The sequence below is a fragment of the Lemur catta genome, chromosome 7 (assembly GCF_020740605.2).
Source record: "Lemur catta isolate mLemCat1 chromosome 7, mLemCat1.pri, whole genome shotgun sequence".
In the NCBI taxonomy this organism is placed as follows: Eukaryota; Metazoa; Chordata; class Mammalia; order Primates; family Lemuridae; genus Lemur; species Lemur catta.
This window is the reverse complement of record NC_059134.1, coordinates 78,033,693-78,059,361: the sequence shown is the minus strand read 5'-3', so window position 1 is coordinate 78,059,361 and position 25,669 is coordinate 78,033,693. Positions and strand designations below refer to the sequence as shown.

General features: G+C 33.9%; 1 protein-coding gene across 1 annotated transcript in view; it reads right to left on the bottom strand.

The window, feature by feature from the left end:
• Nucleotides 1-25,669, bottom strand: part of ANO3 (anoctamin 3) — a 407,322-nt gene that overhangs the window by 106,286 nt on the left and 275,367 nt on the right. Inside the window, exons 7-8 of the mRNA XM_045557695.1 lie at nucleotides 19,687-19,845; nucleotides 7,555-7,655 (exon numbers count right to left, since the gene is read on the bottom strand). Coding sequence (XP_045413651.1) covers nucleotides 7,555-7,655; nucleotides 19,687-19,845 — 260 coding nt within the window. The remainder of the gene's footprint in view (nucleotides 1-7,554; nucleotides 7,656-19,686; nucleotides 19,846-25,669) is intronic.

The following is a 25,669-nucleotide window of genomic DNA, read 5'->3' as shown; positions in this document are numbered from 1 at the left end:
GGATCAAAAGCAATGGAGGAGATAAAAAATGTTTTAAGTAGGGTATGCTTAAGTAAGCATGTACAATTTTAGAGAACCTAAAAATTCTGGTGACAGAAGTTAATCTATCACCTAGACTATTTTCGCTACATCCTCATACTGGAGTTCAGAAATTTGATATTCTGAGTCTTGTAAAATGCCGTTTTATCTCCACCACCAAAACCTATTTCAGAGGATCATTATACTCCTCCATGGAGTGGTATCTAGAAAACAGGGCTAAGAGTCAAGGCAATTGATAGTTAGCCCTATGTTATTAACTGCTTAGAAAACTTGAAAACTTTTTGAGGTACCATATTTCATTGCAATCTCTGGTCATACTGCCAGAAAATAATTTTAAAGTTGTCCTACTTTATTCCAACATTAAACTCAAATATGGACTTTTGAGGCTTGCTATATCTATCCTAAACTTACACTTTAAATGTCTTTCCCCTTCATTTTTTCAGACATACACAAAAGATTGTGTACATCCATTGTCTACATACATTATTCAAGCCCCTGGACTCTTTTTTCTGAACCCCCTCTGCGTAGACTGCTTTGCACCATTTATTCCAATGTTGCATAATTGTTCACTGACTTTCTTCTACAAGAGAATCAATTTCTTGAAAACAGTAGTTTTATTTCATTTGACTTTGTATGCCTGTGCATACTTGACAAATTGCTTGATGGTGAGCACTCGGATGGCTGATGGAATAAATGAATGAGACTTTGCTTAATTCACAGTTGCAGTAATCCCTTTCAATGCTAGAGAGCACTTTACATTTAATAAACATTTACAAAATACAGTAGCATTAAAATATAACCACAAATGTAGAAATTGGTTTAAAATAATTTTCAGCATAAAAAAAATCCAAGAACATGATTAAGAGGAGATAAAGTTTACAACTGTAAATATCAGGTGTGGATACGGTAAGGAATATTATGAAAGCATACAAAGAGGGGCTGAGATTTGGATTAAATACTATTTTCTATCTTTATTGCTGGTAATCCAAAATATTTATCTTAAACAATTTTAAAAAATTTTAATTGTGAAAATACTTTGGGAGATATAAAGAACAAATGGAAAAAGAAAGTCATACAGGATGAATGCTTTTTTTACACTTATACTGTAACAGTGAATACAAATTAAAAATAAAATACTTAATTCTTCCTGTTAAAAAGGCAAGGAACTTCTCCCTTCCTCTTCTTAAGAGCATTTACTTAAGAAACTTGTAATTACAAGTACTTTCTCCCATCTTTGAAATGTATATTAATTTTTTAGCAAATAAGATGGGTCTTTTGTCAGGACTTTGGAGCCCTCTCTTTGAAATGTAAACATCAAGGGAGATAGTACAACACCTCCCAGTTTATATGGGAGGGTAGGACCTAACTTTCACAGATGGGTTGTTCCAAGTTGCAAACTTACCTCCTATCATAAAGATATGACAAGTTTTATAATTGTATAAAGCAAATTAACACCCCAATTACCAGGGGAATCTAGGCTGAACTACGTGTGATAAAGGGTCTTGTCAAATTCTCTTACTTAAGGACTAGTTATTGTTTATCTTGCAAACGTGTACACAAATGCAATAAACTGTATCAGCTTGGCTATACAAAAAGTGAAATTCCTTTCTGTCTTTACAATCTCTTAGTGAATTAACTGTGATGTGCACCACATTCTGGTTTAATGCTTATTTGATAATGAAATGGTTCTCTTACTCTTCAATCTCTGTGGCTGGGTTGGGGGGAGATTTTGTTTTAATTTATATTTTCCCAACAATGTATAGTGTACCTTTAATCCAGTAAGTCAACAACCACCTACAATTCTCCTTAGTTCTGCACAAATGAACGTGCAGGACCAAGTCCTTATCTACGTATAATCCTCTATCCTAACTGTGTGGTGTTCATGTACATTGCTTGCTTTATTTTTCCCATAATTTTTCATTTGAATGATCTTGCTATTTTATACCTTGCATCAAGGCTGCATTTATCTACCCACCTACCTATTACAACAGCCACTCAAAATTATAAGTAAATAATTATCTTAATCACTGTTTCCAGCCAGCACTCACACAGCCAAGTGTGGAGATGCCTGCAAGGCCCAATGAGGAGGGCGGTCAAATGGGTGAGACTCTGGGCCTCTTGGTCCTATTTTATACACTGGGCTCCCTCTAGGTTTTTATTTTATTCATTTTATTATTTTATTTTATGTAGGATGTCTTTTACATAAAAAGTGATCTAGGTTTAATCTCAATTGTGATAAAAATGTGTTATTAATGTTTTAAAAATATAGCCCCAAATTTGCTATGTTTAATATATTTGTGGGAGGATAAGCTTGAGGAACAATGTGAGGCTGACCCTACTGCATACATGTTCTCAAGATAAACAATAGGTAGCCCTTAATTAAGAGGACTTAAGTAAGAGAAACTCCACCTGAGAAGCCGCAGGATGAATGAATTATCATAAAATGTGGCGAAGCCTTTTCATGTAAGAGAGAGGTAAGAAGGAATAGAAGTCACCTTTGAATCAAAAGAAAAATGATAAAAGTGGGATGTGATATTTCTGAAATGCAGAAGACAGAGGCTAAGTCCTTCCTGATATGATAAAAACTAGGAAATGTGTTCTGTTGTAACCATCTGATATTTTCTGGGTTAGTTTGAAATAAGTCCAACGTGTATGCCATATTTACATTGGAAGAAAAGTCAAGAAAGAAGTGGCTAGAAAATTTAGGCACATTAAAATTTTACATATATATTCATGCAGAAAATTTAGACAAAATGCTCAAAACTCATTTTCATGCACTATAGAAGAAGAAAATTTTTGCCAGAAAGGTTATAAATAATAAAACTTTCTGAGTAAATTTGCAGCTTTTCTTTGGGGAATGTTAATAGGTAGGTTTCAAGAATAAATAAACACATGGGATAACTCAGCATGGGTAAAATTTTTATGCATTTTTTAAAATCTTGTTCTAAAAAGAAGTGCGTATTTTTCCTATTTACTATTCCTGTATAATTTAATTTTAAAGCAATACATATATTCTTCAATAAGATAGCAGTTGACAACTGGAGCTGGACTGGCCATTATGAAAACACTTTGCTGCTTAGTTTATGCTTGAATAGCTTTCTTTTATTATGAGTTGGCTGCTACCCCAAATTTCAGGTGTACCTTATAAATAAATGAAAAGTTAGTTACTAGGGAGTTAGTTAATGCTATGTCTATTATTTAAATTGATCTGGAAAGATGTTCCAAAAAAACTCTGTGTTTTAGCATTTCTCAAACTATTTTCCCAAGAGCACCAGCGTCAGATGAAATTAGAGAAAGGCTACACATTGTATAACTGTCTCTTAAAATTTATAAAAATTATAAGGAATATTAAAATATTAAAATTTCCAAGACTATATTTACTCACTATTTACACCTGAAACATTTGGGATGCTTGTTAAAAATGAAATAAAAATGTATATTTAAAAATAAAATAAAATAAAAATGTATATACTCAATTGTTTTCTTCCTGACCTAATATGCCAGAACCTCTGGGTGTAGTTTCCAGAAACCGTCATTTTTGCTGTTTCCCAGGTTATTTTAATGCACTCTAATACTGAGAAGCACTTCTCTTAAAATTCTTGAAGTAGAAATATTTATTTATTAACTCAGAATTTCAGAAACATATTTGGTCATAAGATATTCCCCTCTTAATGCCTTGTGGAATTAGTATTACTTTGACACACTTAGGAAAATGATGCATACTTTCTAATATTTTTATTATTAAATTATGAAAATTTCAATGGTATTTTATAAAAGTTTCATCAATCATAATGCATCAATTATAAACATTTTTGAAAATATATTACAAAGAAGAAATTTTAGGCAAAATATCAATAAAAAGAGATAGTAACTGCATATGTTTCATGGTTTGCTTTCTTTTCTTTCTCCCCTTGGATGTATTAGAATTCTTCTTTCAAAGGCAGTAATATCAGGAAATGAAAAAAAAATTGGATATAATTTAAAAAACCAAAATAGTCTGACTCAAGAGAGTGTCACTTTCAAAATCTTCCCTGGGATGTAAGGACACCATGCACACAGCCTGGAAACCTAAGCTCCACTTCACACAAAGGAAGATCACTCACAGTCTGGCAAGGGAATTGTTTTTTAATGCACTTTTAGAGAAGTGAAACAAAGAAATTAAATATGAGACAGATTTTTAATCAAAATTATGAGAATACTAATTATTCCATCATTAAGAGTTCCTTGAAATGTATTTGAAAGTGTAGGATAAGGGAAATGAGGGAAAGGAGGCTGATGTGCTTTACAGACTTTCCACTTTTAAAAATTAGCAAAATCCAACTGGGATAGTGGAAAGAGCTATATGAAAAGTATGATACCATTGATTGTATTGCCATTGTCTTCATAAGACTTTCCCTCATAGACTACAGCAGAATGAACATAATTTAAAATAGTGATAAGAAAGAAAAACTATCTTTGAAATTATGAAAATCAAATATTAGGGGTAAAGCAAATATATATTACAAATTATAATGGACTAAATGGTTGTGTCCCCCACAAATTCATGTGTGGAAACCCTAATATTTAATGGCATTTGGAGTTGAGGCCTTTAGGAAATACTTAGGACATGAGGATTGAGTCCTCATTAATGGGATTAGTGCCCTTATAAGATGATGCCAGAGAGCTAGCTCTTCCTACTTCCTCCTGTGAATACACATCCCAAAAGAGGGCCCTCACCGTGCCAATACCCTCACCTAAGACTTCCAGTCTCCAGAGCTGTGAAAAATAAATGTTTGTTGCTTAAAACACCCAGACTATGGTGATTTGTTATGGTAGCTCAAACTGACTAAGACCACCAAGGCTGTATTCATAATTCACCCTTCCATTGAATGAAAATATAATTGCATCGTAATAATAGGTACCTGTGTCAAGATCTAAATAAAATGATGCTAGCGATGGATAGCAAAAATGGAATCAATCTTCTGGACTCCTGGTAAGCATCTGTTTTGTGTCAAGTCCAGAGGAGGAAGGTGGAGACATGCTCCCGTTTTGAACGTTTTAACACCATGTTCAATCAATCTGAACTGAACCTTAATACTGAAACCTACTGAAATGGCATGATTGTGATGTAGTCCCCAAGGGCTTTCTCCTCTTTGATCTAAAGGAAATTAGTTTTTACATAAATTCGGTTATGACTTTTCTTAGAAACAATGATGAAATCACAGGATCAGGATGATGGCAAAATTTGGAAGCTTTCAGCAATTTTGTCCTCATATGAGGAAGCAGGTAATTATCTTCGGTGTGGCACGTATTTTGCATAGTGTATTGTGTTTACATAATGTAGTCATAGTAGAATTTGTGGGAAATAGATCATTTTGTGAGGATATAGACAAAATAACAGAGAACCACAATCCCGCCCATCAGAAGCAATCATTTTTAATCTATTCTTATATTTCCTTCCAATTGCATTGCTATGCACTTTACATTGTTGAAATCATATTTCATAAATAATTACATATCTTATACATTTTTATTTAAGTTTTTATTTACTATTTCCCCAGAATCATTAATAAATCTTTGTACCCATTTATTTTATAAATGAATTATATTGCATTGCAAAGGTATATTCTAATTTACTCAAGTCCTCTAATGTTGAACATAGAAGGTATTTCAATTTTTCACAATTATAAATTATACTTCAGTTAATATTTTTCTGTTTTTGCAATTATTTTTGTAAGATAGAAAGTGGAGGCTATGAAAAGTAAGACTCACAAAAATGTTTTAAATTTCTTTCAGAATATTTTTATAAAGTTTGACTCCTACTATAAATAAACAAAAGTGATTATTTATCATATCTATGCTAAGTTTTAAGATTATTGCTTGTAAAATTCTTTGATAGGTTAAAATTGATCTCATTTTTATTCTGGATGAATATGTACAGTCTAAACAAGAAGAAATCAGGGAAAAGAGCAAGAATTCTCCCACTATCAGTATATCATTATACATATATTATGATAATCAGTAATAAGTCCTGGTCAAGTATTTCAAAAGATTTTTTAGAAGATTCTATAGTATGAAGATAAAAATTTCCAGAACTTAAGATATGTAGTTTAGCACAAATGCAAACTTACCTCAGTTTAGTCTCAAGATTAGCTTGGAATAATCACCTGAATTGAAAGCAGTGCTCTATAAACTTTATCTAATCATAACACAAATAATATCTCACAGGCCCTTATTGGCTTCTTTCAGGAACCAAGTTTTATAAAAATTTACAAACCTCAGGGAGTTTTTTTTAGGAATCTTACCAATCATTTGTATAAAGTGCTGAAGAATTAAAAAGACTTTGCCTTTGTTAATCTTTTGTTTTTTATTTTATTGTTTTTTGCCAAGATTTTTGAGGTGTTATTTGCATATCTCCTAAATATCATCTTTTTAGAGAACTCTTAAATCTTTAGAAGCATGAAGGTGAACTAATTCAGGTATTTAATTCTAATATTGCCAGAAAGATTCCTCAGTAGTTGCCAACACTTAATCAATTTCTGATTTATGGGCGATGTCTGTGGTTGCATCTTTCAAGCCTGAGGTGTTTCAAATGACAAAGATGAGATCAATACCTTTATGGTATTTTATCTTGAATATCATAGAGGCTTGTCATAAAACTTGAGGATGTCAGAACTCTTACCAGAGTTGGATGCTTTCACACTACCATGTATGAGAAAGTTCTCCATATTTTTGAATTGCACTTTCAGAGTTCACTTATATTCATTACCTAAAGGCTCTTTTACTTGGCATCCTGTTTACTCTGAACCTTCTAAAACTTCTTAGCAGCTAATAATGCATATAGAGCTCCATATCAATGTAAATGTTCATGTCTCCAGTAGGAGTTAATACTTGGCATACAGTAGGAACACTGTTGAATTTTACTTTGAGAATCCATGGAGAAGAGTGGTAACATTCTGCATATAACCCAAGATGTTCAATATAGGGAAACTTATGTCTATTCAATCATTGCTTGTCTAAAGGAAGGCCTGAAACTCTTTGAAAGAACCAGTCCTCTCGTTACCATTTATTTACTGGTATTGAAGACAGAGTTAAGAAACCATCCTGGTTGAACTGACCTGAGAAACAATTCTTGCTAACCACTATAACAGAGAAGGACATTTAACTTATATAAGGATATATACACTTATAATTCTTGCCTTCTACAAAAATAAAAAGAGTTCCACCCACCCATATGAAATAAGAAGTGAGATTGATCTTGGGAATTGTTATAAGTTAAAATTGAAAATAACTGTTTCATGTTCCCTCTAGGCAAGTCATCTTAAAATGATATAAAATGTCTAGGAAATCAGAAAATTTACCAAATTAGGTGAAAAAATAAAAGGAAAAAAAACTGTCCAGGACAACTGAAATTTTGGAAGAAAAAGCATTTCATTTTCCCTGGAGAAGGGGTTACATTTATTACTCTAAGGTGTTGCAAAAGACAGATTCATTTTAATACACATTGAGATAGAATGAAATGAAATTTGAAAGTACCTGAAGGGCATCCTGATATTCAGCCTCTCTGCATACTTGCACAGTGTGTCCCATGGAATATGAATTTTAATAAACATGATATCAGGGCTTGCAATAGCTGGCTGCAAAGGATAGCAAGACAGGCACCATTATTTAGAATCAGAACTGACGGTATTATGTCACAATTTGATTTGGGAGTAAGGAACATTGTTCTCTTGGATATGCATGATCATTGTCACTGATTTAAGAGGAATTTATGTAAAAATTCTTAACTAATAAAATGCTTGATAAAAATGTAATAATGACATTGTGTACAAGAAATAACCACCCATGTGAATTAGTGCATTATCCTACATTAATCATTATCAGAATCCTAAATCCCCACTTAAGGCAATCATAAGCCAATTAAGAATCTAAAGTTATTCTTGATAGACACTTTATCATGATCCTCTCCTTCCTGTTCTGAGAGGGTAAAAAACACTGCCAGTTGCCACCAGTAGTTTATTAATTTATTCTTCTACCATGTTTTATTGAGAAACTACTAGGTCCTTAATCCATATACTAGGTCCTGTGATAATCCTGGGAAAAAAATGGAGTATATATCATACAAAATTGTCATATTTGCATGCTAACTCATACCTTTTCATCCACTTTTACTTGTATCAGCAAGTAAATAAGATCCTCCTGTCTCAGCCTCCTGAATAGCTAGGACTTGAAGTGTCTTTGAACTAGACAAGAGGTTTTTTAGCTGAACCAAGTATGCATCAGAATTACCTAAGGTGCTTTTTACAAAATGGGGTACTCTGGTCCAATCCTTGGAAGTCCCAGAATCGGATTCCAATATTTGAATATTTTGATCATACCTCTGGTCAGATAATCATCAAGATTCTTAGATTTGGACCAGCAATCTAAAATAACTGACTAAATAACTGATTACTTAGACATTATATATCACTCATGTTCACATTCTGCCTTTTAAAAAAAGCTGCAACAGATTTACTAAGTTCTTACATTGTCTGAGGCCCACAGAACAAGGAACAAGTTTGTGGCCACTCTAGCATCAAATGATGCAGAGCTTATCCTTTATGTGATTATAGGAGCTGAATATCCATAATGGAAGAACTGTTATTTGCTTCCATTTAGGCCCACCCATCAGGTTAGATACAGCTGGGCTCCATTTGATTAACATTGTTCATTTAAATTTCCATTACACAGGACTCAATAAACTATGAAGCTCAAAAGTAGGGAAGAAATTTATCAGTTTAATTTAAAATTATATACGTTTTAAAATTAAACTGCAAATTTTTTATGTCCATATATTCATATAGCCCCATATTTTAAAAAGGGCTAGTTTCACAGATTTTCCAGAAAAATATTTCTGATTTGTATTACCAACAGGTCTAAACAGGGTTTAGAGAACCATGTCATTGCACTAATGCTCGAACCCTTACCGTTGGGCAGGCACTTTCACAGGCCAGCATTTGCCAAAGTCTATTCCACAGAATATTATGGAAAAAGAAAGGAGGGCATTCCATGATCAAGTAAATTTTGAGTTTCTCATTAAAGGACATCTGAGACACTTTAATCTGCATGTACTTGGTAAACATATACAAGCAGGTGATGAAGTATGCTGAATTTCCAAAATTTGGACTATGGATTGTTTTTTCCTCATAGCTTACTATATTTTGCAAATCACCATGGGAAAATAGCAAAAGATGCTTTTGTGTCAGTACAATTTCCAAAAGACTTGGAATATGTTTGTTTCAAATTAAAGATAAAGAATTATTAAAATGAGAATTGACAATGCCAGAAGTAGATAAGAGTATGTCTCAATTACATATAGGCCTTCGAATTCATACCAAGGTTACACACATTAGCTGTACCTGGGAAAAAAATGTATGTAATTTTTTAAATGACCATTGATTCCTTCAAGCGACTATTTGAAAACATATTTATCACCAGCTGGGAAATCTATCATAATCAAGGAAAAGGAGAACATTATGATGTTGATATTTCCAGAATCTTTGTATTGAATGTTCTAGACTGGGTGGAAAGGTTTCTGTGCAGAAATGATAGAGATGAAAAACTTTTAACACTCATCAGGTGTCGGGCAGATGGGAGGGGGGAGATGGGGATGGGTCCATTCACACCTAATGCAGCATGCACCATCTGGGGGATGGACATGCTTATAGCTCGGACTCAGGTGGGGCAAAGGCACTACATGTAACCCAAACATTTGTACCCCTGTAATATTCTGAAATAAAAAATAATGCTAAAATTAAAATTAAAAATTAAAAAAAATAAAAAAGCATAAGCAACATTTATTTAAATGACTCATTCATCCAGGGCAAGTGAAAGACACATTTCATGTTTTATTATAATTTTTCCTGCCTTATCCATAAAAATGTTCTTACATTCAAAATAACAAAGTTCTTCCTTTTAAAATTATGATGTTGGCTACTGGTGGAATACCAACTTGCCTTTCACCTACTAAGCACAATTTAAATTTCTTCATTACTGATTGCCTACTTAGAAGAATCGCATGGCATAGTACAAAAAACACAGTGTTTGAAATTACAAAGACTTAAGTGCAAATTCCATCTCTACCATTTACTGGCTTTGTGACCTTGGAAAATTTCCTCACTTCTGTGATCCTCAGTTTTCTCACCTGAAAAGTTCAAAAGAATTGTTGTGAATGCTATGAAAACTTGGGCACGTAAAGTACTTGTGCCTAACAGGTTCTCCAGAAATGTTTGTTTGCAGTTGAGAGCACACCTCTCAAATCAGACACTACCCAAAATAATGGTTAATTTCAAAGCTTCACTAGAATCTTTCTCTATTTCCCCCTCAGTATGTAGTCACCTGATTCATCTTTGGTGAAACCTGTTTCTGGTTTTATAAGCCTTCTGTATTAGGCCTTTGAGCTATATAAGCATAAAGCCAGTAACAACCTATGATTTGGGAAAAACTCTGAAGTACAATGACTACACTAAAAGCCCTGATTTCACCACTATGCAATTCATCCATGTAACAAAAAACATTTGCACCTTCTAAATATTTAGAAATTAATAAAAAATAAGTTAAAAAAGTTTTACTTGATGAATTAAATCTTTTTCTCTGGTAATAGAAACTGATCATAATTTTTTTTAAAAACTTTATTTCTGTAGGCTTTATAGTTTCTTTGAAAGATCTGTCTCTTTCCTTTTTATATATTTAAATTGTCCTATGCCTATATATTATTGTTTGTTCCTGGGAAGATATGGGCTCTTGTTCAGTAGTTATTTAAAGAGAGAGAAAATGAGACCCTAAAGATTACAGCACCCTTATCTAGTCCTCATTTGCCCCAGAAGCTGGAAGAGAGACCTCCAATGAAGATAAATGAGTCAGGACTCAAACAAAATCAGTCTATACTAAACTGGGATGTTCTACGTGCAGAATTATTAACGACTGAATAACCAAGACCTGTAGAAACGCATGGATCATTTGCATTCTGTCTAAGGGCTCCATGAAAGATTTGAAAGTGGAATCTCTGTTATCGAATAGGAAGATCCTGGGATGAGAAACAGTTTTTCAGGAGCTGGACCTTATTCTGATGTGAATGGAGTTCTCATTCTGCCTCAGAGCATCATGATTCCTGAAGCCTAGGCATGTGGATTGCCAGAATACAGTAGTAGCATGAAGGAGGGACTAGTGTGTATGATGTTGAGAAAGATCTGGAAAGGTTTAATCTCCATGTCAGGAAAACCTAAGTTTCATACTACCAGGTTGTTTCTGATTTGTTTTGCTCTACAGTATATATACCCAGAATATGTTCCCTGCCCACTCTTGCTCCACAGCTGCCACCCTGGTTTAAGCCATGATCATCTTTAGTCTGGACTCCTGCAATACTTTTAAGCAGCACCTTTGTTCACAGTCTTATCCCCATCATTCTATTCCCAGTACAAGGGTCAGAATGAGCCTTTACAATGTAACTCAGGTCATGCCATTTCTCAGAACCCCATTTCATTCAGAGTGAAAGCCAAAGTTTTCTCAATGGCCTACACAGACTTTTATGATCTCATCCACAATATCTCCCTAACCTTCTCTGCTAGTACTCTTCCTCTTACTCACTCCACCGCCATCATTTGGTCACTTGCTACTACTTGCCTGCCCCCGCCCTATTCTTCTTACATCCTCCCTTCTTTTCCCTATAGTATTTTTATCTTCATTTATTTCTGTAAATGTCATGAGAGAAGATATGTTGTTTTGTTCACATGTGTATCCCAAGCCCTTAGTTCTGTGCTGGACACAGAGTAGGCATCAGTTAAACGGATGGATGAATTAACTTATAGTGAAAACACATCTTATGTAACATCTAAGCAAGAGATGACGGAGACAAGAAAACAAATAAGCCTGAACTATTCTGGAAGAGGATGCTATGTCAGGATTCACATTAGCACCACAGACAGCTTGCCTAGTACTGATTATTCATTCATTACTGCCAACCTCTAGGATGTGAAATAATCTACCAAACTTAAATAAAGGGGCTACTTTCGGATGTTTCTGCATTATAATGACTATCATCAACGAGTGAAATTCCAAGCTAAGTGCATGCACACACAGCTAGAACATTTCTTATTTTGAATGGCTTAACTTAAAATGTATATATAGAGATCTTTATCGACCAGTATGAACTGTCTTCTTTTATAATTTCCTCAACTTAATTTCTCTTTTGTTATACCTCTGTTTAAAAAAATGACAAAACAGAAGAAAAGAAAAGTAGTTTCATTTTCTTTTCTTTTTCTTTTTTTTTTTTTTTTGTTAAATGGGTCTTTAGCTGCAGCTTTCAAATTTTAATGTTATAGACAGGAAAGCATTATCAATGCTTTAATAATTCCAAGATTCTAATTTACATATCAAAACAAGAGGCAGAGAAAGCCTACATCTCTTTACTTGTTAGAGTTTTCAGAGTCTGAAAATTACTTGGCATTAAAGGTTGAAAGAAAAGAAAACAGAAAATATGCTGATGCTTACAACTAAAGCAATGCAAAATCCTAATTACTGGGAAGTATAGCTAGTTTAGAGACCATCACACCCTCTCCTCAGCAATGAATACTCAGAATAATTGGTAAATGTCCTAATCTTTAACTGAAGCACCCAGAAACAGCCTGTAAGCAAATGAGTATTTGAAAGAAACCATTTGCCATGTTCTCAGGTATTAATCGGACCCAATAGCATCTCATTCTTTGTGGGGGAGGAAGAATGCTGCCATCACAAATATGCAAAACCAGCTTCCCACAAGCCCTTCTACTGATGCAATGGTGTGAGAACCATGCTAACTTCATGCTTGGTTTTCTAATTTTTTTTAAATAACTTTGACTCAAATGGTACAAAAGCAATTTATGTAACCAAAACGTTTACACCCCTGTAATATTCTGAAAGTAGCTTCATTTTCTTGCGGCTACTGGGCAGGGGGCTGGCGAAGGGATGAAGCTGTCAAGGAGAAAGATTACCTTTTCCCTGGAATCAAAAGCTGCCAATCCTGCACGATTCTGTTCAACTTTGATGAAAGCACACTTCTCAGAGGGAACAAAACGCCCACCACCTTCACACTTCACATTATTGTTTAATTATTCCACCCTGAATTCCCAAGAGGCAGAAGAGAGAGAAAACTTAAAAATTGTGATTTTACAAAGTCATTCTGCAAGTCCTTGGCAGAGTAGAAAGAAAATAAGAAAATGGAATGTCATAGCTCATGGCTTTCAAGCCTAAGAGACAACCACATTAACAACATGAACTGGAAATTGACTTAGATCACAAAGCACCTAAACTGACAGTTACAAATCATCTACCTATTCATTCAAATAGCCTTCAAACACGCATCATTATCTTTTGATGATGTGATCATCCAGAAACTGTCCATATCAACATGTACTTTAATGTGCATTTGAGAAGTACCCTGTGCCAGGCTCAGTGCTTGGCTCTGCTGAATGTAAATTAAAAACAAACAAACAAACAAACGAAACAGGGTCACTGTTTCTTAACCTTCATCTTTCAGCTAACAAATCCAAAACCTGCTGACATTTTCACAAATCCATTTTCACTTTCCTTTTGTCACAAGCTTTAAATATTTTCAATTTAACATTGATTAAAATTAAGTTGCAACCATGAGCCACAAACTTCAATCATAAAAACTTTGAGAGAAAATAAATGCTTTTGATAGCACAAAACACTGAATTTGATACTTTGGATAGCTGTAAGTATTTATATAACAGTCCTAAGTCAGCATAATATTTAAAGTAAAAATATACTATCTTTTCATTATAAAATTTCTTCCTAAGTTTGTTTGCTTAGAAATGAAATATATTTTTGCATGATCTTGATTTTTTTAATAGTATGGTGGGCAGAATTATAAGAGGGTCCCCAAGATCTTCTTGCCTTGTTGTACTTGCCCAATACAATCTCTGGGACACACGCATATGATATGATAGTCACTCCCATAATTAGATTATGTTAGATGGCACATTTAATGTTAAGAAAGAGAGATTTTACTTCATAGCGGATGAGTTCCTAAAAGGAACTAGTTCTTCCTACAAAAGAGATTCAAAACAATAGAGGAACACAAGGAAAGCTCTCAAGAGATGGCTTTGAAAATGGAGGGGGCCATGTGGCAAGGAATGAGGATGACCTTTAAGAGGGGAGATCAGTTCCTGGCTGACAGCCAGCAAGGAAACAGGGGGAACCTCAGTCCTACAACCATAAGGACCTGAATCTTGCCGCAAACCACATGAACTTCAAAAAGTACCCCGAGCTCCAGGTGTGAATGAAGTCTGGCTAAAACCTTTAAGTGATTTAAATCTTGTGGGAAACTGAGCAAAGAGCCCATCCATGCTATGCTGGAACTTCTGCCCTAAAGAGCTTTGAGCAATAAATGGATTTTGTACAATAAATCTCCTGAACTTATTTCTCTATCTAACTGAAAATGTATATCCTTTGATGAATACTCCCCAATGGTCCCTGACCCCCAACCAAATCAGTCCCTGGTAACTACCATTTTACCCTCTACTTCTATGAGATCATCATTTTTACATCACATTGCATGAGATTATGTGGTATTTGTCTTTCTTTACTCATCTTATTTCACTTAACGTGCTTTCCTCTACTATAGTTAATAATATATTATATTCTTGAAAAATGCTAAGAGAATGGATGTAAAGTGTTTTTACCACAAAAATGACAACTATGTAAAGTAATGCACATGCCAATTATCTAGATTTAGCCATTTCACAATGTATATATACTTCAAAACATCACGTAGTATATGGTAAATACACACAATTTTATATGTCAATTTAAAAAACTGGTTTAGTTTTAAGCTTCTAAATTTGTGATAATTTGTCAAGCAGCAACAGAAAACTAATACAAATAGTTTCAAGAAACGTTCATTTGCAACAATGAGACAATTTTTTTATGATATGTTAGAATGCTTATTTTAGAAGAACATTTGTGTTCACTTAAACTGCATTTATCATAGCAGGCTGATATAAAACACTATACCTTGGGATAATTAATCCTAATACAACTATTAAATTAATTTTATTACTCTTAGAACTAGGAACATAATTAAAGATAACCCTTTTGTAAAAATAACTTTGACAAGTAAAATAAATAATTGTAAAACATTAACTTTAAAATACGATTTAGAAATCTTGAGTTTCCTTAATACTCCATTTGTTATTCTGTGTTCTGGATCTTCCTCCCAACTCTTCCTCAAAGACCTGTCATCTGTTTCTGTTTTTAAATCCAGTCTATTTCCTTGGCCCCTCCCTCCGTCCCTCTCTTTTCTTCCCTTTTTTTCCCTTCTCTTTCTCCCTCCCTCCCTGTCTCTTCCTCCCCTTGTCCTTCTCCCCTGGTTCTTCTTTATCATCATCCAAGAAAATAATTAAAATTAAAGAAAAAATGAAATGAAAGCTCCCCAGACCTCTTTTCCACTTCTGGCTATTGCTTTCCTTCCTCCCATTCATGTGTAATCAAGTAAATGGCATTTTCTGCTGCCTCTATTTATTGATTCACTCTTCAATTCATGCTAGTCTGTGTAGCTTGCAAGTCTGACTCCTCAGAGAATGGCTCTCATTGCTTTTACCAACGATCTCCAAATCCTCCAAGGGAACGAGCTACTTTCTGTCCTCACTGGACTTCTCAGCAGTATCTTCCCCCAATAACCACTCTTCCCCACGACTCCTCATGCCCATTCTGCCTACTCCAATTCCCCCTAGTGTTTATTCTCCTCTCTTACCCTGCACAGGCCCACTCCTAGGCTCAACTTTTTCTCATTCTTTCTTATGATTTCATCCTAATATCCATTGTATATTACCATCTACATTCTAAGGATTAATACATTTACCTTCAGGTCAGACTCCTCATTTGGGCTCTGGACACAAATTTCAAATACCTTCTACTTGCATTTCTCAAAGGTACATTTTCATTCGCATAACCACTACCCCACTTCTTCCCTAAATTAGCTTTCTCCTAGTTAACAGGTGTCTTAAACCAGTTAGTCCTTCTGCAGGCAGTAATTGGCCCCTTTGTCTTCCCATGATGGACTCCTGTTCATTCAGATCATTTTCTTTCAGATTACACATGCTAATGTTGTTATCCAATCACACTCCTAGCAAAACTTTATTCTACTTTAATTATTGGGAAGCATTCCTCACTATGCCAGTTTTTAAATCTGTTTATAGACTATTTCCTGTGATGAGGACATGGTACATTTTTATCTTGGTTTCTATTTATCCCCAGAATGTGTGTACAGTAAGTACTCCATTAATGCTCCTTGAATGAATAAAGAAACTAATTGCTCAAGCCACAAACCCAAGTTATGCTTGAGATCTTCTTTCTTTTCTCACCATATCCAAGCCAAAAAGTAAATATATAATACATATATAAATATGTTTAAGTTAAATATCTACCAAATCTATTTATTTATCTCCATCTCTAATGCCACCCATGATCTCCACTTATCTGGTCTTGCTCTTCAAATCTGTGCTGTTTTCAGTAATCAAGTTTATTTTTTTTAAACAAATATGGTCATGATACTACCCTGCTAAAAATTATTCAGTGGCTTCCCATTTTTCTTAAGATAATGATCAAAAGTCTTAAACTCAAAAAGAAGATGAGTTAACCCAGGTTATTCTTTCCAACCTCATATAGTATCTGGTATGGAAAAAAAAACAAAAAAAAAACAATGGTCTTCCTCCCACCACTATCCTGATCTTCAATTGATCTATGCTGTGGTAGGGTCTGGCATTAATAGTTCAAAAGATTAATATGTGATTCTAATGTGTAACCAGTATTGAAAAACAAATCTAACTCTTTTATTCACTGTCTTTAGATACTATTCATTTTTCAAATCTCAATTCAAAGTTTATTTCTTTAATTTCACGTGTTCCCTTCCTTCTGGTCTTCCCTCACCCTCCAGATTAGATTGCTGCCCTTGTCGTAAGCCATTCCAGGACCACTTACTTTTGTTTTAAGTCACTTACAACTTGAAATTATAAAGGATATCCAAATAAAGAAGAATTCTAAACATTGTATCAATAAGTAGAGATTCAAAGTCACCTTGGATCAGATCATCTTTATTGTGCAAAGTCATTGAAGTACTCCTTTAGTTATACAAGTATTAGTCAAGTGGAAAGAATATAATGAGATTTTTTTTTATTTTTATTTTTTAATTTGCAGCACTTGCATTTGCTTAAGTGGACAGAGTTCCTTAGAGAGATTTAGGTTAAATTTTATTAGGCTTGCAGGGCCTTTTTAGAGAGGAGATATAAAAATCCCCCCAACTCAGCTTCAAAACTAATATCTATTCTGGAGAATTGGGATACCCTCAAACCTTTTCTCTGTTGGAAAGTCATTTACCTCAATGGGGAGACACTTGGATGGAAAGAGGAAGCCAAAACTGGTTGACTTGTTTTCAACACAATGATAACAGTTTTCAGGGATGGCTGGTTCCAATAAAATTTGCAGTCAAGCTTGAATACATCTCCAGATTCAGCTGTCCTGGCACTTTATTTAATGGTGGAGAACAAATCCTAATGTGAATGTGAACTAAACGCACTGTAATTGTGGATCCCAGAATAAAAACCTCCCTGTCCAAGAATAACAGTGGAGGACAAATGGACATGGTCCTGCTGAGAGCCAATCTCAATACAAACTGCTGTTGAGATGAGTCAAAAGTGAAAGCTCAAGAATGAATGAACTTCCCTTTAAAAGCGGAACAGGACCCTTTTTGGTCGAGTAGCATTCAGTATTATTCTCGGGAAAAGTTTGCAGGAACATGAGAGAGGAAGACTCAGAAGAGAATCTGGACTCTCTGGTAAGAAAACTAAGTAAAGACTGTGGCAATACCTATTACAAACATACAATTTCCATGTCTGACTCTTATACTGACTGCACATTCAGTGAAGGCAGTGACATGGTCTACTCTACTCACTGGATTCCTCAAAAGCTTGCTCAGTATTTGCTAAAATTATTTGCTGAGTGAATAAATAGTTGGAGATAAGTGAGGAAAATCACTACCAGTATCATAATAGAATCTGTGTATAAACTGCTCTGGGAGAAGATGAGGAAGTGATTAATTCTATTTATGTGGAAGAGAAATCACAAGGAAATCAAATGAATAAAAGCCTATCACAAGACTGAGTTCATGAGATTTTTTTTTCAATAAATACTTCTTGATTCATTTAGTTGCCAATGATAGGGATATTCTGGGTTGAACTTCCAAGAAGAGACATTTAAAAGAAGTAATTAAAGGATTCAACAGAAAATTGAAGTCAGGATATTACTTGCCTGGTCCTATTACCCTAGGCAGTGCATGAATAATCCCTTACTCATAGAGTCAAGTCACTGTGTGTTCATTATTTTATACAAATTAAATGGATTTTAGTAAATATAAATGGATTAACTTTTCTAGGGCCAGCCCAAGTTATAGTTCAGTATTTCCTAATGTGTGTTCCTCAGATAACTAATCCCAGGAGATGATCGGTACGGGGAAAATAAGGCATTCCAATGTTTTATCTAAGTGCCTATGAATAATCTGGTAAAGCTTATTAGCAAATTATCTAGATAATTCATCAAAAAAATTATCAGTTCTTTTTTTGCCTTGTCACTCCTATTTTTTTAGAAAACTAGTTAAAACCCAGTGGTAGTAATCTAGGTGTCTCTGAAATACTTAATTTAAAATTTTTCTCTGTAGGGGAATAGCTAACTAAATCTCCAAGTTGCAATATACCTAACATGCACCTAGTGAAAAAGCTGAGTTGGTTCTAAATGTAATCTGAAATCCATTGCTAGATGACAGAACTGAAGAGCAGAATAGTATGCATATCATATATATCAAACTAATTTTGTATAAAATGTTTATACATATTTTTATATACATGGAAAAATACATTGAAGAGCACCTAGTAGGAAAAAATCAAGATGTCAACAAGGCCACCAAAGAAGAGAAAGGTATGATTTGAGAGACATTAGATATGGACTTTGATTTTTTATTTTGTACATTTCTATATTTTTAATTTTTACACTAAGATGTGTTTCCTTCTGTAATGTGATAAATATGTTTTCTAAAACCCTAGAAGCTTTAAGAAATAGCAAGAGTGGTTATTTTTGGATACTAGGACTATGAAGGAAAATTCTTTTCCTCATTTCTATTTTTTTTTTTTTTTTCAGTAACCCTTGGTACTTTTATTGTTTCACAAGAAAGAAAAAATCCTTTAAAGAACATGTTTTCTAAAGCACAAAAGAAGGTCTGGGAAGAAAACCACTCATGCTTCCAGCATAAAACACAAACATTAACAGTTTGGCAGACTCTATTCTTTCAACATTTTATTTTTTTTATAGGGTTTTTACTTTACACAAGTGTAGTCATTCCTTTTAAAATTGCAAAAATAGTCATGCCCTTCGAAAAAATATATAACTTGTACAGAAATATATAGGGTAAAAAGTGAATACATTTAAATGGGACTGTACATATGTATTTATTTTTATATTTGGGAGAAAATAACTATATATTTTATGAAATCATGTGGTATATACTTTCCATACTAAAACATTAAGTGATCATATCTGTTCCAGCATATTATATCATGTAACTAATAATAGCAAAGCACCTACCTCCTTCTCCAACATCAAGCCTTCTGCTCTGAGGTTCTTTTCAAATGTATTTCTTCTGTCATATTGTATATTTGTCTTTCTATAAACCAGGATATAATCAATTCGCTTTTTGCCATCTTTGAATAGAGGTCCACTGGATGCTATGTAATTCATGTCATTCTGCAAATAAGGCAATGAGTGGTAACAGTGTAGGTTAGATAAGCACACACATTTTGTTACAATTATTTCCATCTGGATACTATCAACTCAATATTGAAAAATACATTTTTATATTCCTATTGTGAGATACAGAAAAATAATTAAAGTTAGCAATCTATAGGAGATATACTAACAAGTGATGCTCTAGGATTTGCGATAAGGTGGTCTGATATTTGAACATGAGTTCTCAGATGCTGGCATCAAAATAGATATTTTATTCAATAAGACTCTATATAACTAATAGCATATAATAATAAATAATTAAATAATGCAAATTTTATTTACTGTTTTATTTAGTAATAAAATAATAGTAACATGTTGAATATTAACTAAACATCATTCCTAGACATAAGTACTTTCCATACTTTACCTTATATACTACTCACAATGAACATTTCAAAGATAAAGACACTAAGGCTTAGAGAACATAAGTGCTGATAACTGAAACAAACTTAATGTCCTGTGTTGAATAATACTCATATCAGGCATTACTTTCCTGAACCTATGTTTAACAATACTAAAAGCAAGCAATAATGCCTGAGTTCCTTGCTTCAGGAAATACTTGCTTCTAGGATATAAGACTACAAACCTATTGAAACAGCTTACTTATCAAAACTGATAGCTTGTTCATCAAGACTGCTTTAAAACTTTCACCTTGCTGTACCCACCAATTCAAGCTATTTTTCATAGACTCTGCCCAGTTTTCAACCAAAGTCCTGCCTTGCAAGACCCATCTTAAAATTACCTAACCCAGGTCCCAGAACGCTTTGAAAACTCTACTCTAACTTTACCCTTTTGAAACACCACTAAGACTATCTATGTGGTATTTTTATTTGCTGTAAGCAACTTTAATTAAAAAAGCTTTATTGATCGGCAAGTTTTCCTTATGATCTTCTTAGGGGGGTGTTACTACTATGTTGTCCAAGATCACTGTAGAGTCAGGGTTTGAATCCAATTTTGTTTGACTTCAGGTCCAAGTTCTTAGCTATTATCTACCTCATCCTTCTTTCTCCACTTTCCTTCAAACTATCTGCACATCTGTGCCAACTCTCTATTCCATGGTTCCCATATCGTCATTCTGGAGATTAAAAAAATCTGCTTACATCTGAAGTGCTACCAGGTAATTCCAGACAAAGGCATCTCAGACTGCTTTGGAGAAGCCTGATTGCATCACATATGCCGCTCCAGGTAAAAGAAATGAGGACCAGAGTAACCTGGTGTTTGTTCAAGGAGATAAAGGCCAAGAAGTCATTCAGGTGAACTAATAGAAAGAACGTCTGAAAAATAGTCATCCTACAGGACACGTTAGGTTGATTCAGGAACCTCTGGTGGGCTCTGGGTTTTCAGAGAGATTGAATTCAAGAGTGTAAATTCACAGTACTAGAGACTCCCAGGTTCCAGGATAAGAAAACTTTACATAGCCTTTTTTTCAACAAACAGAAAAGTTTGGAGGTTTCCAGGATTATCGTATTGGGTACCACACAATAACTAAGTAATCAATACCAATGGAGCCACCAGGGTCTTCTAGTTCCATAATAGCATAATAATAACAATAATAGCTATCACTTATTGAACACTTGCTATGTACCAGGCATTGTGCCAAGTCTTCATAAGGTCATTTAATTTAATCCTCACAACCCTTAAGGCAGATATTGACATGGGTACACAGAAGCCAAAGGGGTTAAGTGACATCCAGATGTCATAGAAAAGGAAATAGTGAAGCCAACACTTTCACCTATTTGATACCTTGTCTAGTGGTCTTGACCCTATTCAGGTGATGGGTACACCTAAAGTCTACATTTCACCATCATACAACATATCCATGTAAGAAAACTCCACTGGTTCCCCCTAAATCAATTGAAAAAATTTTTAAATAAAAAATTTATGAGGAGGGAAAAAAGTTAAATTCCTGACTTATTATCTGGCTTGCAAACTGCTCCTCAGTTTTTCAGAAATTATTATGTATATCATATACTGGAGAAAGAAAGAGCTTGAAATCAGCAAAATATAGGTTTGAATCTTGATGTTTATTAGTGACTTTTGAAAAACTTTTCATTTAAGAAAACTTTAAGAAATTTTCATTTAAGAAATACATAAAAATGTTGAGAGAATAGTGTAATGAAGCTTCACGTTCCCCACACCCCACTTTAACAATTATCAATTTATAGCCAATCTTGTTTCATCTATACCCCCCATGACATTTCTCACCCCTGCCCATGGATTATTTTGAAGTAAACCCCAGAGATGGTGAAACTTTTCATGTTGGAAGGCCACATGAATTTAGCTGTAATCAAATAAGGCCACATTCAAAAACGTCAATTAGACATACTTAAAAATGTACATTATTTTGTAAGACTCTAACTGCTATGTACTTAATAATTTCAAAAAATAAAACTATTTGTCAATTTTAAAGTTAAGTAACTTTTTAATGACCATCATGTCTGACTTTTTTTGGAAAGCATTTGAATATTTGCTTGCAGCATGGAGGTCCGTGGTTTCAGTGGATCCATGGATGTTATATCTTTTTAATTAGTTTCTTGGGGTGCATTTGTTTTTGACTTTCTGTGTCCCTTTATGGCAATTTTTAGTGTTAAATTAGGAGATGGCAGTCTAGACATTGCTAGTCTGATACCATGTTTTACCCAGAAGTTCTAGCTTTACACTACTAAATTAGAGAAAAAATTAAAGGCCATGGTATGTAATTAAAATTTATTTTAGAGTTACAACCATTTCCTCTCAGTAGCTCTTGTTACAGACCCTACTTATTACAGAAAGCAAAACAGTTTTTATGAGTATGTGTGCTGCAAAATATACTATCAAGAAATCGAAAATGTAAACCACAGAATGGGAAAAATATTTAAAAACTATACATCTGATAAGGGACCTGTTGCCATAATGTATAGAGAACTCTTATAATTCAATGATAAAAACACAAATAAAACAATTAAATAAGGATGAAGAATTTAAATAGATATTTCTCCAGAGAAGATATACAAATGACCAACAAGCACATTCAAAGATTCTTAACATAATGATGCTCATTAGGGAAATACAAATCTAGTCCACAGTGAGATACTATTTCTCACCCACTATGATGGCTATAATCAAAAAGACAAAAAATAATTATTGGCAAGGAAATGGAGAAAGTTGAGCCCTCACTCACTGCTAATGAGGATGTAAAATAGTGCAGAATCTTTAAAGAACAGTTTAGAAATTGCTCATAACGTTAAATTATAATATCATCAGTTTCACTCCCAGAAATATACCCAAGAAAAACAAAAATAGGCATCCACACAAAAACTTGCACACAAATATTCACAGCAGCATTATTCATAATAGTAAAAAAGAGGAGAAAAGTTCAAAGTCCATCAGCTTAGCACATAAATAAAATGTGGTACATATATCCATACAATGAAATATTATTTGGCTATAAAAAGGAATGAAATATTGACACATGGTACAACATACATCAACCTTGAAAATATTATACTAAATATAAAAGCCAGTCACAAAAAAAAACCTATATTGTATGATTCCATTTATATGAAATTCAACAGCAGGAAAACATATATAGAGAAAAGATTAACCATTTCCTAGGCCTGATAGAGCAGTGGGAAGAATGGAGAAAATTGCTAATAGGTATGAGGTTTCTTTTGGGGGAAACAAAATGCTTTAAAATTAGATTGTGGTGGTCACTGCACAATGCTATGAATATACTAAAAACATTGAATTGTGCACTTTACAAGGGTGATGAATTGTATGATATGTAAATTATATGACAATAAGACTGCTAAAATCAATTACAGATAAATTGCTGGTTGTGAAATGCACAAGAATATAGCTTCTAGAAGCTAACATAAGGATTCAGAGTAGGTAAATATTTCTTAAGCAGGACATATGGTACTCATGCACGATTAGGCAATGTAGAAATAGAAATGGAACAATATAGAAATAGAAACAGAATACAGATCCCAGAAAGAGACCAACATATATATAACTGAGACAGAATTATAAATCCATGAATTTTTCATAGATATAGTGGACTACTTGATTTGTGGCATGAAGAAAATAGGTTTATTTCATGTAAATAAATAAACCTTTAATTCACAATTTACAAAAAGGGGGAAAATGAAAGGATTAAAGAGTTAAATGACAAAAGGAAAATTTTACAACTTTTAGGATAAAATATGAGAAGATTGTTTAAATGATATTGGTAGAAAAGTTTTGTTTATTTGTTTGTTCTTAACAAGGAAAAAAGCACCAGCATAAGTCATAATAAAAGGCCTGGTAAACGCAATTACATGCAAATAAAAGCTTTGTACATTTAAATGATATCATAAAGATTGTGAAAAGATAAGCTGTAACTAGAAGATATTTTTCATGAATACTACAAATAAAGTATTAGTCTTCAGGATGTATAAATAACTTCTATAAAACTGCAGTCTGCAACCCCCATGCCACAGACCAGTTCTGGTCTGTGGCCTGTTAGGAACTGGGCCACACAGCAGGAGGTGAAGGGGTGAGCCAGCAAGCAAAGCTTCATCTGTATTTACAGCTGCTCCCCATCACTCACATCACCGCGTAAGCTTTGCCTCCTTTCAGATCAGCCAGGCATTAGATTCTCATAGGAGCGTGAACCCTACTGTAAACTGCACATGCAAGGGATAGAGGTTACATGCTCCTTATGAGAATCTAACGCCTGATGACCTGAGGTGGAGCTGAGGTGATGATGCTAGTGCGGGGGAGCAGCTGCAAATACAGATTATCATTAATAGAAAGGTCTGATTGCACAATAAATGTAACGTGTCTGAATCATGCTGAAACCATCCGCTACTCCTGCACACACACCCCCAGTCTATGGAAAAATTGTCTTCTGTGAAACTGGTCCCTGGTGCCAAAAAGGTTGGGGGCCACTGCTCTAAATGGAAAAGAAAGGCAAATAATCCAATGGAAAAAATATGATAAGATACAGCCAGGCATTTAACAAAAGAAAAAAATACCATTGCATTATCTGAAATAGCAAAAGGCTGGGGACAAAATAGCCCATCAGCTAGCTGAAAAATGAAAAAATAAATCATGGTCAAATATTTAATGCCACTTGTTTTGTAGTCACAGAGTGCAGTATGGTAGCACTGATGTATATGTTTAGATAATGTGTCAAAGAGGTGCTGCTGAACTTTTTAAAAAGCTATGTAAAGTACATTATATATTTCTTCAGAGTTTAAAACCATAAAAAATGCTAAATGTTGCTTAAGGATATGTTTTCTGCAGTAAAAGTACAAAAAATTCATGGGTAATCAAATCACAAAAATCAGAACAGTGGTTAGTTCTGTTGAAACAAATTGAGGAAAAGGATCAGAAAGTGTTAAATAGGAGTCTCGAGTTTGTAATAATTTATTCTAAAACAATTACGGCAAGCCACTCAGATCCAGTAAAGCTCAATGTTAGAAATAGGTTGTTATGGCTTAGTATAAGCTAATAATATGATTTTTATATGTCTGAAATATTTATAATAACCATAATTTAGAAGTTCAGGATGACCTATGACCTTGGTTAAATAAACAATATGGGATTGTATGTTTAGTCTTGTTAAAATCTTACTTATAACTTAAGCTTCACTTTCCTCATCTGTATCACATAACAGGGACAATAATAATCTTGCATGACTACTTTAAGTATCAAATGAGTTGAATACTCTGTGAAACTAAAATGGTACATGCACTAAAGTTATTATGACTAGAGACCTTTAAACAGTCAACTCTAACTTTAATAGTACATTCCCTTC